The following is a 15723-nucleotide window of genomic DNA, read 5'->3' as shown; positions in this document are numbered from 1 at the left end:
ACGCTGCGCGAAAAAGCATCAGTCATATACGGATGGTGGGAGGGGCGAGGGGCGAGGGAGGGTGATCTTGGAGGCGGGGAGCGGGGCGGAGAGCCGGGCTGGGGGTCGCCACAATAACAACAAGATGGCTGCAAGCCAAAATGCGAGCGCGACGAGCTAGGGGCACAGGTCAGGCAAAGGCGGTCGGCAAGCGCCAGTGGGATCGGCGCTGTAAGGCACGGCAGGCACAGGCAGCAGACTTAATAATTAAATACAATCCAATTATCCCAATCGAGGCACAAGCAGTGCGAGCAGCGCTAATTAAATAAATAAGTGAATAATGTCCAGTGATCACAAGTAAGGTACGGGCACAGGCGGTGCGAGCAGCGCTACAATACCAGGGTGGGATTCGCAGCAGCAAGGGGAGCGACCTCCTTCGTGGATCTCGGGATGGTCACGAGGAAACGGTGTGAATTTCTGTTGTAGTGTTGCATGAATCCGCCTCGATTGGGACTGTTATGAGGCTTCAGCATGGAGGAGGCGTCTCTGTGAAATTCTTGAGATAGATAATGGTGGTTTCTCATTGATATGGCTACGGTTGGCCGCCTTTGGTCTGAGGTGAATGAAGAGGTTTATTTTTAATATTCTCTCCGCAACCTTCTGGAGGAGGTTGGAAGCAACTTATCTGATGATCTTCAGGTCAATGAAGTGCCTCCCTTCGTGTTAATGTGCACAACGACGATGCCTTCCCTTATTACTTAGGTGTACGTAGGCCAATTTCCTGGTGGCTTAAGGTACCTGTAATCTTCAAAGCCATAGGAATCTAGGTGTGGCTGATGATAAAACATCTAACTTCAGCTAAAAATGAAGACGTTATCGTGTCTTACAGTATAATAGCGGAGTATGACAGTATTTTCTTGTTGTTCATGGTGTGGTTCTGATTTAATTAAAATAATTTTCCATTGTTCTGTATCTCCATAGTCTGGTCACACCTGACATTGAATATCATGACGTCTCTGCGGCATCGCAGTTATGCTGCTAGTTGCCAGTACGACAGTTTGTTGCGTTCAAGCCTACATGCATCTGTCAAGTGGCCAGATCTTCTTGTTTCATAAAAACAGGGTTGAACGATACCACGTGGCAGTCGAGTTAGAAGGTACATGACCCTTAACTCTTCTGTAGCCGCTAATGTCGTCCAGTTACTTTGTTCTCATTATGTGGAGAAGCTGTAGTAGGTCCTCTCTCTGTTACACAATGGTTGTAGAACTCTGTTTTTTCCAATCCATTGTGGCATCACTCGTACAGAGTTTAATAATTTTTTTCATTCGTCCTGAAGAAAGCCTATTTTGCATTCACTAGTGGCATGCATTTCAGGGCTGAAACATGTCGACCTCATTTCATGTTGAACTATCTCCTGTCTTTTTAATAATTCCCATTAGGGGACAGTAGGAGAGCATGCTTGGACCACCTCAGAGGTATTTTTAACTGTCTTAGCCCTTAAATTTTTTTTATTAAGGAACCAGTGGAAGGGTTGTGCGCACTATGTCACGGTTCCCCCTTCCAGAAGGTACTTTTGGTGGTGTGTGTAAATAAATTTGCCCACATTTTGCAGTATGTGGTTCATCTTTTTTCACTGCAGAATTGGAACCCTTGAAATGTTCAAATATTTTAGGTTCTGACACAGAACGTAAGCAAAAGGTACACAAATGATGGACGGAATTCAAAGCAAATTAAACATTCATCCCTATTCAAGAGATCTGGGTTAAATCCATTGTTCTTTTGCTCACCATGCCACCCCAGTTTGGGCCCAGCCATATGCAAATCAGTCTTGACCCTGTGCCTCATGGGAACAGTCCAGCCCGAACTGCCAAGCCAGAACTTAAGAGCATAATTTTGCTGAGACAACAGTACATCTTTTGTATGTCCATAAGAAATGCTTGCCTGAGGCACAACTCCGTGTGAGCAACACCAGCACCAGATGCATCGTGCAGCTCCGCACTCCGATGGAAAGAACCATTGAAGTCTCGTTTTCAACTCTGTGCCAGTTAATGGCTCATGTAAAGTGAATGTTTCAGAACATCTAGTTGAATTGGTATATGCCAGGCAGCGCCTTGTATGTTGGGGGTGCTCCTAATGTGCCTGGTAACGTCCTAACACAATCTTCACATAACCCTCTTTCACCCTGGTACCCACCGCCAAGCTCTCATCTTGAGTCCGATCTCGGTTTGATCACCTGGGTGAGTCTCGCTGGTCTTCAGTGAGACAGAGCTCGCCTCTCACTGTCGGACACGGAGGTGAGTTCCCAGATTGGGGAATGGGGGAGCTTGTCTTCACCATATCAGCCGTGTGATGTGGGCTGTTGTAAGTCAGGAGGGTGAAGGTTTTTCCCCCAGGGTGTAGATGTAAAGGTGTCCCTTTGATGTGGTCATTGACAGAGGTTCTAGAATGGGCTCTTGGGATCTGTGGTGTTTTACGTCATGGATGGAAAAGATGTCATTTTCTAGAGCCAAAATCCTGTGAGTTGCTGGTGTCGCTTTCAAAGATGTTATAAGTGGTTAGCATTAGTTTGGTGCATGTGCTCTTGAGGATAGGACTATTGCTGATGCAAGGTCTTTGTTGAGATGAGACAGGGACCCCCTTGGTAAGTCAGTGTCACCTCCACCTCTGTGCGCATGTCATGTACACACGTATATCCGCATATGACGTCTGCAGATGGAGCTAATGGTTTACTCATCTCCTTTCTCTTCTCATAGGGCCAGAATCCAGTTCCTCCTGCGGCTGCTGGCAGACTATGTGCCTGGAATCGGCTTCGTAGCACGTGAGTAAACCGCACTGAGAAGAAGGGGAAGGGCTAAATGTTTGTGAAGGGGGCATTTGGGCACAGGGGGCTTGCGCAGCTCAGGGGCGAGGGTAAGCACGAGTTAGAAGGGGGAGTATGGGGGAGCGCAATCCAGAGGGAGGCGTAGAGTGACCGGCTGCTGGGACACCTGGTGGTACGTGCTGCAGAGGAATACAGATTGGTGCAATGTGTCAATGGATTCATGGTTCTACAGACTGGTCCTTAATTTGAGCCAGTAGTCTCCGGTGCTCGGCACCGGCACTTAATTGTGAGCACCTGTGCTTATGACAGTCTGCCACATACGAAAAGGCTTTTTTGCAGTCGCAAACGGCCCAATTAGTTCGTATTATCAAAAAAGCTACTTACATGTGGCACTAGATGAGGCCAAATGAGTCTGGATCAACGAAGAGGCTCTTGTCCCTGTCCTCATACAAGAGTTTGGCACCGCCTCTAAGATGGATAAAGGGGGAAGAAGTCTTGGCAATGAATATCTTCTCTTTTGGAGAGTTTCATATAGAAATGTCTCAGATTATTCCCTTTACGTGGAAAGATTTTGGTTGCTGTGCTGTCAGTCAGCCCTGTAGCTAAGCACCCCTCAGTCTCAGCAGTAGACAAACTGTGTAGGTCTACAAAGAAGACCAGGACTATCACCCCCAGTGTAGCACATTAATGACAGCTGGCGAGAAGAATGGAAGAAAGAGTAATAGAAAAAGAAAATATGGAGTAGGCGATTAAGACGAAAGGATGTAGAGGGTTAGGTCTGGCTGAAACTGGCGGGGCAAGCCCCTACGTCTAAGAAACCTTCAAGGAGCCTTGCCCTGCTCAAGCAAGCAGCACAGCCAGCCCACCAGCCCAAAGGGTTCCCATCTCTGCAAAGATCCTTTTAGACATGTCTCCCCTCTTTGAACCCCAGTAGTATTAACCTAAAATTAGGCCCCCACCTGACCAGAGGTAATATACGCAGAATGGCCTTGGGATATCTGGCGCGTAGAAGGTGTGGTGCATCGGAGAACTCACTCATGAGCCCTTTCCAGTCCTTCAGAAACTCCATCAGTGTTCCTCATTCGTGAAGCATTCGGTTCTCCGTAGCTTAAACTTCCCAAACTTTATACAGTTATTTTGCATTTTTCCTGCAAGGCCCAGGGTTTTCTACAGTCAGCATATACTGTCCTACCAGCAGTAAGCTTCAAATTGATGCTTTTAGGAGGTTTCATGGTCACCAACTTCTCTGCTGGTGTTCCTAACACATGTTAACTCTGTCCAGGGACAGTCCCACATATGTGACACCGTTAATCCACTACAACATCTCCTTCAAGTACGTCTGCATGGAGTGTGGTGTGGTTGCAAAGTAGTACGCCTCCACTTACTATCGAATGTGGCGGAGTTGTAAAGTAGTATGTGTGCACTGACTGTTGAGTGTGGTGGGATTGTATAGTAGTACGTCTGCACTGACTAACGAGCTTGGCGAGGTTGTAAAGTAGTACTCCTGCGCTATCAACTGTGGTGGGGATTGTAAAGCAGTGCGCCAGCACTGACTGTTGAGTGTTGGGGTTGTAAAGTAGTGCGCCTGCACTGAATACAGTGTGGTGGGGTTGTAAAGTAGTATGCCTGCACTATCGAGTGTGGTGGCAGTTGTAAAGCAGTCTGACTGTCAAGTGTTGTGGGGTTGTAATGTAGTATGTCTGCACTGACTATCGAGTGTGGTGGGGATTTCTAGAGTAGTATGTCTACACTCATTATCGAGTGTGGTGTGGTTGTAAAGTAGTACGCCTCCACTTACTATCGAAAGTGGCGGAGTTGTAAAGTAGTTTGCCTGCACAGACTATCGACTGTGATAGGACTGTAAAGTAGTATGTGTGCACTGACTAACGAGTGTGGCGAGGTTGTAAAGTAGTACCCCTGCGCTATCAACTGTGGTGTAAAGCAGTGTGCCAGCACTGACTGTCAAGTATGGTGGGGTTGTAAAGTAGTGCGCCTGCACTGAATACAGTGTGGTGGGGTTGTAAAGGAGTATGCCTGCACTATCGAGTGTGGTGGCAGTTGTAAAGCAGTCTTACTGTCAATTATTGTGGGGTTGTAATGTAGTATGTCTCCACTGAGTAACGAGTTGGGTAGGGTTGTAAAGTAATATGTCTGCACTGACTATTGAGTGTGGTGGGGATTTCTAGAGTAGTATGTCTACACTCACTATCGAGTGTGGTTGTAAAGTAGTACGCCTGCGCTATCGAGTGAGTTGGTTGGTTGTAAAGTAGTGTGTCTGCACTGACTATCATGTGGTGGGGTTGTAAAGTAGTGCGCCTGCACTGACTATCGAATATGGCGGAGTTGTAAAGTAGTACGCCTGCGCCACTTTACATCCCTACCACCTCTGATAGTATGTCCTTTTTTCAGCACAGCTCCAGGGTAGCACAAGTTCCCACAGAGCGCCACACATGCTCCGGATATGACGTAGAGGATATTGGCATGTATGTGGAATCTTAAAAGCCTGTCTCGATTTTTCACCACAAAATGTCCTTACAAATTCCCCGCTCTATAAATTAACTGAGACGGATGTTCCCTTCCCTGTTTCCCAGTCTTTTCTAAACGTACAGGGCGCTTCGAAGGAGCCTCTAGTGCTATAATTTCAAAACCATCCCTTTGCATTTTGCAGATGCAGCGCCTCTTCGAATTCCACTGAGGGCTTCTGGATATCCCTCATCGTCCGTCCTCCGGGGCAATCTTCCATCCCTGGTGAGGCCAGGTCTGGTGGCTGAGTGCACTTATGCGTCCACTGTAGGGGCCTGTGCTCGACCTCATGGTCACAGGCTCAAATCCTAGCGGGGGCTTTGTAATCTGAGGTCGATAAAATTAACCCTGGGCGAAGTACTACGCTACGCTCGTGTAGTTTGCGCTACTTTACACTATGCAACTTGCACGTAGCACAGTGCAAACATGCGTAGTGGTCATTTTTTGCTTGCTCGCCGTCGTCCACGTCAAGTTGGCGACCAAGAGCAAGCAAAATGACAACCGGGCAAGACTTTTTCCTGGTTTGCGATCAGCAACAGCAAGTTGCTGATAGCAAGCGTGGAAAATCAACCTCCCGGCGAGATTCTCAACACGGGGAGGTCACGTTTCTCATTGCGAGTGGTCATGTATGCTTGCGACGGCGCTCAATGAGAAACTACCAGTCTGCGTTGAGAAAGCTGCCGCTCTAGTAGAAATCTACTCGAGCAGCAGAAAACGACCGCTTGCACTGTGCAAAAATGCAGTTTGCACTGATTGCACAGTGCACTACGCAGTTCGCGTAGTGCGAAGTGCACTTCGCGTAGCTAAACGTATCGCCACTACGCGAACTACGCCCAGGGTTAGATAAAATGTCTACCATTGAGGTGGGTTGCAATAAACATCTGTTATTCAGCGCCAAGATGCCCTTGGGTGAACAAGTGCTTTACTGATGGACGGAGTGCTGAAACTTTTCACAGATCTGGGTTTAATCCATCATCATTCTTCTGCTAACTAACCCATCCCAGTTTGGACCCAGCCATATGCAAATCAGTCTTGACCCTGTGTCTCATGGGAGGTGGTTCGCCTACCTCTAATTCCGACTCTTCATTCCTTCGCACATCATGCCACCTCAGTTTGAACCCATCCTTATTCAATTGGTCTTGACTATGCTCCAATATGAACAGTCTAACCCCAGCGGCCAATGAGGGAACACCTTTGCCCAGGCTGTATTACTGGCGTGGGCACAGTGACACACAGGCTGTCGTGGGACACCTAGTGTGGCACCTCCTGGGTGGTGCACAATGCGCAGCACCAAGGGTGCCCTTTAGGTTGCAGACTGCGGCTGCGTTCCAAGGACAAAGCTGGTGCAGCCACAAACTGCACCCACATCCACTAGCATCCGTAAACCACGCTGTACATGTAAACTGACCCAAGGCAGTAAAACTTGGACTAGGGGTTGGGAACTGCTGGTCTGTGTTTCACCGTTGTGGTCCTAGTTCAGGCACAAGTTCACAACTGTGCTGATGAGTTTGCATTTTAAAAAAAATAAGTTATTACACAAACCCAATCTGTGATAGATGGATCTAACGATCCTCCATCCGGCAGAGACCCGGATGGGCACCATTTTGCATGACATTGTCTCTGTACACACATGTAGACTATGTTTATTTAGCATGACTTTCCTCAGGATCTTTGAATCAGCATTGAGGAGTGAGATGGGTCGATAGGTACTACAATGGCGCTGATTCTTTCTCCGTTTCAGAATTATGGTTATTAAGACCTGTAGTGTTGTCGGGCAGCATTAGGCCATTTTTTGGGCACTATAGAAAAGCTGTGCAAGATGAGGGAGCCGAACACGTCCCCTTGGTTGGTGTAAAAATACATTGCAATGAATCTACTGTCCTAAGTTGCTTACCCACTTTCAGGTTTTAGTTGCTCGAAACACCTCTTCATAGGAGACGGAAGCATTGATATCTATTTTCCAACCCTGTCCCAGCTCGCTGCCTATTCCTTGGGTAAGGCTTTGCCTTCTCTTCCTGTCTAAGCCTGATTTTGTGGAGAATCCCATCCTGTTGCTGCTCAGGTAGTTCTTTCGTCTGAATGGACTCCAATCTTCCACCCTTTTCATAGTATTTTTGCTTCAAGAATCCACTTCTGTACAGCTTTATGTGTGAGTTATGCGCAGTTTGCATATCAGCAAACTCACCGGCAAAAAGATTGGGATGGGCTGATTTATATTGCAGCGGACGGAGGTATTGCAGTAAAGGCGACGGAGTAGATTACTCCACTGCCTTGACTGCACCTCCGCATTCAAAATCATGAAATGACCGCCAAGCTGACGGCCATTTCTTAAACATTTGTCACGAACCGCCGCCACGGCGTTCATGTCAATGTTTTTTGCAGTTCGGTTCAGTGTCCGTCAACATGGTGCAGTTTGGTGCAGGGCTCTGTAAACATGATTAAGCCTTGCAGCAAACTGTCCTTTTTTTATTTTCAAAAAGAAAATCCAAAAGCTGGATTGTCTTTTTGTAAACAAAAAAGAAAATGCCCTCCTCACCATGAGAGTTGCCTCCAATGGCAAGGAGGGCATTCTTTGTTTTTACTGCCACAGTTTGCTTGGCTGTGACAGACAGTAAATAATGGATAAATGTTAGCCCATCGTAATTAGGCGGATGGTCATAGAGCCAGTTCTCCGACGGGCCTTAATTTGTCGTGCTGCCAGAGCAGTTTGGCATTGGCGGAGATAACGTAGTCTCCGCCGCAGTCAAACTATGGTCTGCCCACTTTTAAGTTCGGTGGGCAGACCCCAATGCTGGAGTAAGCACACACTGTTATGTTGTTAAAGATTTTAAAGCGTGCTTTTACCCAAGGGTGTCCTGGCGCTGAACACTGTCTAACCGGTTTCCATGGGTGCAGAGGCTTATTCAGAGAACAGCCACGTTTTTAACCCCTTCCTGAAGGAAAGGAGCTCAGTGGAATTTCTGAGCTGCACTGGTAGGTTGTTCCAAGCTTTAGCGGCACCGACTATGAAACTGCTGCCGCCCCAATTCGCTTTTTTCACTCGGGGAACAATCACGTGTTTTCCTACCGAGGAGCGCAGCAGTCTTCCAGGGACATACCATTTAATGTGACTTCTCAGATATACTGGACCAATGCCCAACACGGACTTAAAAACCGTGCCAAGCGATTTAAATTGTGCACGCTGTTTAACTGGAAGCCAGTGTAGGTGTCGAAGTCCGTTTCTAACTGAAGCAAACCTTGGCGTGCCCGTTAGCAGCCTGGCTGCCGCATTTTACATTAGTTGGAGTCTGTTCAGGTGCTTCTTTTGAATGTTCAAGAACAGACTATTGCAATAATCCAGCTGTGACAAAATGATGGCTGCGACTGCAGTCCTAAAGCTATCCTCTGGTAGGAAGAATTTTATTTCCCTCAAGATTCTGAGGAGGAAAAAGCACTTCGAGACCACCCCACTATCCTAATCGCCAAAGGTACGTTTATTATCCATAATCACCCCCAGATTCTTGGCTTTCACTGATGGTGCTGGAGACTTACCCATTTCGACGGGCCACATGTCTGGCGTCCAGAGGTTGGGGTTATTCCAAATATAATAACCTGTTTTGTCAGCATTAAGTTTCAGGCAATTTGCGGACATCCAACCAGTTATTGTTTTCATACAATCGTGGCATCATGAGGCCGATTCGGCTTCTTTGCCTCGCTGTAAGGACAACACAATTTGTGTGTCCGCATAGGATGTAACTTGCAGTCCAAATGATCTTATCAGGGCTGCCAGCGGGCTGACATGTGTCACTGTTGCGACAGAGTATGCTTACCGCCAACATTAAAAGCGGGCCCGAGTCTTTCACATCAGCATCCTCAAGGGCTCCCTTTCTAACATTATCATGGGACGCTATCCCTCGTCTCTTCTAGACTGTCTCGCAGCATGCAGCTCCTGAATTAAGTGTGCATTAAAATCTTGCCAAAGAGTGACCTTTGACCCTGCCTGTTATTTAGAGCACAGTAGCTTTGAATGGCTTTCTCAAATCTCTCCACACACAATGTTACCCTGGAGGAGGGAGTCATTACCTATTCAGGCTGGCCCCCCAAGTGTCCCATAGCCAAGTAATGATCGTGCGCCGTGGTCTGACCGTGGCACCAAAAGCCGGTCAGGGGCCGCCTCCGGATCCAGACTTTCTTTTGAGGAAAAACTGAGCTAGGTGAGCATAAGACCATGAGCCGGTGAACAGAAAGGAATGTGTTTACTCCAAGGTGGCATTGCCTCTACAGGGCCACTTTTTGTCCCATTAGTTAATCAATTCAAAGATGGCTAACCTTATGTCCCTGCGTCTCCAGCCAATACCCCCACATTTTGTCCTGTTGCTTTTAACCTACCTAGTCAAGTTGCTCGCCACCAAGAGTTCCCCCTCTTGGAAGGTTACTACTATTCTACTCCACAGGTCTGCTCAGAACTCAGCTTGACCTCATATGGAGAGTATGGAGAGTACCCTGCAGCTAACTACTCTTTGAAGGACTCTTCATGAAAAGACGGCTTCCATTACCCCCCATTTCGCGGCTGTCTTTTCCCCTGGGAAGTTTGGGACCTGCATAATTCAAACTCTGGTATTTTATACGTAGTATCTGCGGGCGTGCTCTCCCTGAGGGGGAACTTTCTCCCTGGTGATATTCTTCTCCTGGACAGAGAGAAGAAATAGAATCAATCTTGTAAATTCCTCCTCAACAGAGAGATTTTAGTTGGGCAATTCCGCCTTTTGACAGGTGTACCGCATTTTATCCTGTCTGAAGAGCTGCTTCTTATTCTGGACCTGTTATATTTCCATTGGAGTCTACAGTCCTAGCATGTGGGAGGCTCAACCACCCTCTCCACCAGCGCATTTAGAATACAGCGTTCAGAGGCGCCACCGTGCACTGACATCAACCATTGTGAATAAGGTAAAGAACAGCACAGAAAAAGCAGAAAGAGAATAGGACAAAAAGATTTTATTGAAATCTAATACCTCTCCATACCCATTCACAGGCGTGTTAAAGCCATCTATAGAAGACTTGGCGGTTTTAGCACTTGTTATAGCCTTGGTAGAAGCATTTCAGAGGTTCTTAAAACATCCTTATCAAAGAGCTTGGTCGCATTCTGGTTACGGTTTATGATTAGGGTGCGCGCAACCTATGCTTACGATTCAAAGTTACTAGACTGTATCAGTAGATTTGAGATATGGTGGTTCACTTCATCTTTTTATACAACCTGTCTATCTACTCCTCGTCAGTGGAGGGTTTACCTGCTTCCTTCAGAATCTGAACTAAAATGGCTGCCATGTAGGAGGAGGGTATATGGGGAGTGCCTGTTTGAAAAAAGAAAAGAAAATGAAGGTAAAAGTGTTCCGGGACCTTCTGTGGGTATTTTCACAGTAGACGAGACTGGGCAGGATGGGAAACTGCTTTTACATCATGGCTCGAACCACGCTGTGCCTTAAGAACGCGGTCCAAACCACAAATGCATCTTTACAATCCATTCGTTTACCATGCAAGCCGTTACAACACTTGACTTAAGGAAAGCGTTGTTGGACTAATGTTGGACTTTAAGTCCAGCACTTTTCTACTGTTGTGCAGACTGGAGTTTGAATAGTAAATTATACTGACCCAAAGTCCAGCTCTTTCCCTAAGGAAAGTCGTTGTAATGACTGGTGTTAGACCTGGGCACAGGGGCACTCAGGTGTTAGTGCGCTCCAATCGCATCAACTGGAGTGTTCCCCAATGGTGTCCTGGGGCCTCAGTACTAGTGGACCCAAAACTGCATAACCAAGTACTCCTCTGCGGCACTTGACTCTCTCAGGGTAGCGAGACAAAGCAGTCCAAGTCTTACTCAAGGACGTGAGGTGGGGTTAGACATTCAGAATACAGTGCACACCGTACCACCAGCTGATAAACTAAATTTCCAGTCAGTACTTTGCTTTATATAAAAGAAAAATACTTTAATACACACGAGATATATATACAACACATAAAACTAGAATAAACAGTGAAAATCAGTTGTCTCTACAACCCTCTGGGCCAGAGTTCTGACCCCAAACAGTATTATAGCGCCTAGACGTCAAGCACTATAAAAGCACAGTTAACATGAAAACACACAATTAACCTTGCATCTTACAGACCATGTTGCACAGCGTTGCTCCCATTCGCCAGAGCCTTGATACCAATCTCTGGATATAGTATCAACATATGATAGGAAGTCAAAGGTTCTTGATCAGCCCCATAACACCCACCCAAAGCAAAAGAAGTGCCCTCCTGTCCTGAGTGAGGACACATCTGGATTGGTGTCAGGGATCCGATCTCAGGTACCTGATGTCTTGGCACAGTTTACTGGAATCCCACTAGTCCAGGAGCCACTGGGTAGAGGTAGGAGGGTAGTGGCTTGTCAGAGTGCCAGCACGCCCTGATAGCCCCAGTTGTCACAAAAAGAAAGGTGGGAGCCTGTATCCACCTGTTACCATTTGTAACTGGAAGTACCACACAGGCTCCTGCAGCACAGGGGAGGGATCATCTGGGCAAAGTGTTCTCCCCCTTCAAGGACTGGGATCAAGCTTCCCTATCTCCCCCTGCCTCAGTTGATGTGCTACAAGCTTCCTTTTCTCTTTGCGCAGCTGTCTGCACTTTCCTTGTTCAGAGCGCCAGCTCCATAAGCCTCATAGGAACAGCTGGTTTTCCGACTGATGCCCTTGTTCCTGGTCACTCTGGCAAACTCCTGTGCAGCATAATTTATCAGTCACAGAGAAAACTTCCTCCAGTTAACCCCCATCCAAGGGTGTGCAGAGACGCTGTGAGCAAGCCTCTTATATCACCTTTACACTGTGGGCCCTAAATGGCTTCCTAAGAAGGACCCTGTGTAGGGTCGCCCCTTCAGAATTATAGACCAGTCTTGAACAAAAAATGACCACTGAGGCCTGACTTTTAGCACCTCTGACTGGTAGGCTGATCCAATCAGAGGGCCTGCTACTTTCGAACCCCAGGTGCCCCTCCAGTCCCGAGGCACATTTTTGGCATGTTCACTGCGTGTTCAAAGCATGCAGAAGATGTCTTGCTGCCTACCCCGGACATGTTCTTACTGCCAGCCAGGGCGATTCCCCACTGTGAAATTTTTATTTACTCCAGACCAGGGGGGGCTGACCATTACCCTTCAGAAAGGGTCCCTCCTAGCAGAGTTAGTGCAGCTAAACCCAGATAAGAGTGAGTGTCTACCCCCAGCCCATCAGGCTTCTCCTAGGAATAGGGAGGGACGCGGGGGAGCTGGGATTTCCAGCAGAACAGCTCACATTACACACAATGGCTCAGCTCACCATCCCTCCCCAGTAGACCCAGGGGCTCTCAAACACACGTCGGGTAGAGAAAGGCAACAGGGCCCCTGGCAAGGGATAGACTGCAGAGACTTGATCAGGAGGGTGGCTGGTGACTCACCACTCGTGACTATGGATTTATTGCTGGCACGAGTCAGTCTATCTCAGCCTGTGCAGAGAGGGTGCACTATGCATGCCTCCCCTCGACCTCTGTGCTAAGCTCTCGATTCTCAATCTATGTAAACAGGGAGACCCTCAGTGGACATGTATGACTGTCATGTTCACTGTGATAGGGATCTAGAAACCATACAGTGACCTTTAAGTGGCTTGCCTGGAGATCCACATAAGACAGGGGAGGCACGCTTTCCAAAGACATGCAGAAGACGTCCGCCCCAACAGTATGCGTGGTAAAGGAGTGCGTTGTAAAGACGCCTTTGTGGTTTGGACCGCACTGTTAAGGCAGGCGTGGAAACTTTATGCGATGTTCTCACAGATAACCGTGCAGGATGCCTATGCTAGAGAAGTTTTGCTACAGGTAAGTAACTTTTGCTTCCTTATATGGTGGCCTCTTTATGCTGACTTGTATCTCTTATGCCTCCACTTCCACAGGGCCACTAATGGATTACTTGCCCTTTTGGCAGAAGGTGTATTTTCATAACTGGGGATGAACAGAGATGAAGCTGCCATGCAGAGCTGTCACAAGAAACCCCTTCCATTCCTGGTGCGGAGACCGCTGGGCTAGGATGATGAAGGCAGCTGCGCTCAGCGTCCCTGAGCTATTTTATTTCTGTACAGCAAGACCGTCTCTTCAGGACCCCATGATCCTCCTGGACAGCCCATCCATGGCGTTCTTGGGCTTTGGGGTTTGCAAGGTGGACTGTTTTGTTTTGCCCCAACGTGGAGAGCACTGGATGGCTGGAGAAGGTATTTCCCTGTTAGCCAACAGGCCACTAGTGCCTGGGAAAGAGGACACACTTCCCAGGACAGTGGGCCTTGGCATATTTGCTTTAAAATGTTCTTTAAAAGAAGAAAGTGTTTACAGTTTCCCAAAGAAAGATTCCTGATCGGGCAAAAGGGGAAGAAGCTCCTGGACCTGTGGTGGTACACCGAAAGACGCGGCCTTATAATAAGACACCCCGCAACGCCCCATAAACCGACCCTTCTCAGCCAGATTTCAGCAGAGAAAGACCAGGACACTCCTGATTAACGGTAGATGGACAGCAGGGAGGTGTGCTTCCATAGCTCCCTGTTCCCTCATCTCTTGCTCAGTTCCATCTCTCTGCTTTCCTCTCCATTCCTTAGCTTTCACTTCATCATTCCTTTCCTCTTCTCCTCAACACCCCTATCTAGCTTGCTTCTTTTCATTGTTCTTTTTTCCCTGCCTCTTAATCTCCTCCAACCTCTTACCTTCTATCATTTTATTCCCTCTGATTTCTTTCCTAATCTTGGCTATCATTTCCTCAGTCTCTCTTAGCCTCCCTTGTTATGTTTCTCACCTTTTCATCCTGGCCTTGTCCTCTTCTAATGAACGTTAGCAATTGTTTAGGGCGATCGATGACCCTTTTGGCCCCTCTGCCTCTTCACATTGAAAAGCACCTCAAGAATTCGACTGTTCGATATGAAAATCTACACTGGATTAAAGTCAATCATGGAAGCAATGCCCTGAAACACACAGCAACTGAAGGCTCAAACAAGCCCACTGTCAACAGCTGTGGGGGGTGGAAAATCATGGATTTCATTATTTGCACTACTGCGGAACAAATCAAAATTGTTCACCTCTCATTGATCCTTTTTTTTTTTTTTAAACCTGCTCCAAGACCTCAGTGTATATGTGCACATTGGTTTGTAATAAAAGGGTCTGCATCTTTCATTTTAACTATTCCCTAATACTGTTCATCTTCAGAGTGATTATGCTTTGTTGTGGCCAGTCAGTGCTTGGGCTGCGAAATGTACACTTAAGTGGCATATCTTTGTTGTTAGGGGACCGTCCGGTACAAAAGGTTTGCATTTCTTTTTCCCATGCAGTGGGAAAAACAAAGACTAATGTGGTGTATGCCTGTGTCTTGTTCTTTCCTTATTTTTTTTTTTTTTTTGAGGTACAAAAAAGAATTTTGTTATTCATTTATTGAAAATTCCTGCTCACTGCCAGCAATGTTTGCTCTTTCTAAGGGATGTTTTGGGTAGGTGGGCTTTTATACCTTCTTTGCTTGAATTGTAAAGGCCTGAGAACAACATCTGGGCCCCTCAGGATGGCAGTCAACTCATTGTCCTACACACCCATTACAGTTCTCTAAATACACACACTGGCTAAACCTAATGACTGTTGTTGCACAACAAATTCCAAAAGCGTCGTCCTCGTACTGCTTATTAGTACACACAACACCAGCATCATACACAGTTAAACTGTTGCTCATCAGAGCACAATCCGGAGTCATCCATGCCCTTGACGTAACTTTTATCCTCAGTCAGCACATCCTAGGTGCGCTCTTCAACACAGAAACATGACGCGCCTCCACCCACATGCTTAACATCCCCATCTTCATAGTTGTTCACTAAATTGGAGAAGGGCTCAGCATCATCCTTAAGCATAGCTGGCCCTGCACTCTGAACAACTCTATGAGAGTAAGTCATTCCAACATCCTCACCTTTCTCTTCCCACTTGCAGTGCAGGCAGCTTCCTTCAGTCTGGTATCCAGCCTTGTCTCTTTACCCAATAGGAACTTCACAGAAGGAATATCAAACCTCATCTGTCTCTGTTTAGTACACCCACTCTGCAGCCTACCCAAGCACAAAGTCATTGCATGTCTAACTCGGTGCACTCCTCAGTACCCTGGACATTAACCAACACGTCCCCAAATCCATGCATTCAACATGATCTTGTTGGCCTCGACTTCATTCCACTGCGAGGCCCTGATACCGTGAGACTAACACACTACCATGCCATCTGCACTGCCATCCGCCACACCACAACCCTCATCTGAGGTCAAACGATAGAAGAAAAACTAAAGTTAGACCCATTGAAATGAAATGAAATGAAATGAAAAATGAAAAATTGCACTTGTATAGCGCGTAACTACCCGG

At 47.1% G+C, this 15723-nt stretch overlaps 1 protein-coding gene across 1 annotated transcript in view; it reads left to right on the top strand.

Moving 5' to 3' along the window:
• The window catches only part of PEX16 (peroxisomal biogenesis factor 16), a 152861-nt gene extending 138343 nt beyond the window's left edge, over window positions 1-14518 (top strand). Inside the window, exons 10-11 of the mRNA XM_078684387.1 lie at window positions 2733-2797; window positions 13252-14518. Of these exons, the coding sequence (XP_078540513.1) occupies window positions 2733-2797; window positions 13252-13310 (124 nt within the window). The 3' untranslated portion in view covers window positions 13311-14518. The remainder of the gene's footprint in view (window positions 1-2732; window positions 2798-13251) is intronic.
• Window positions 14519-15723: the final 1205 nt, after the last annotated feature.

Source organism: Lissotriton helveticus, chromosome 3_2, assembly GCF_964261635.1.
Source record: "Lissotriton helveticus chromosome 3_2, aLisHel1.1, whole genome shotgun sequence".
NCBI classification, from domain to species: Eukaryota; Metazoa; Chordata; class Amphibia; order Caudata; family Salamandridae; genus Lissotriton; species Lissotriton helveticus.
This window is presented reverse-complemented; position numbering and strand designations above follow the sequence as displayed.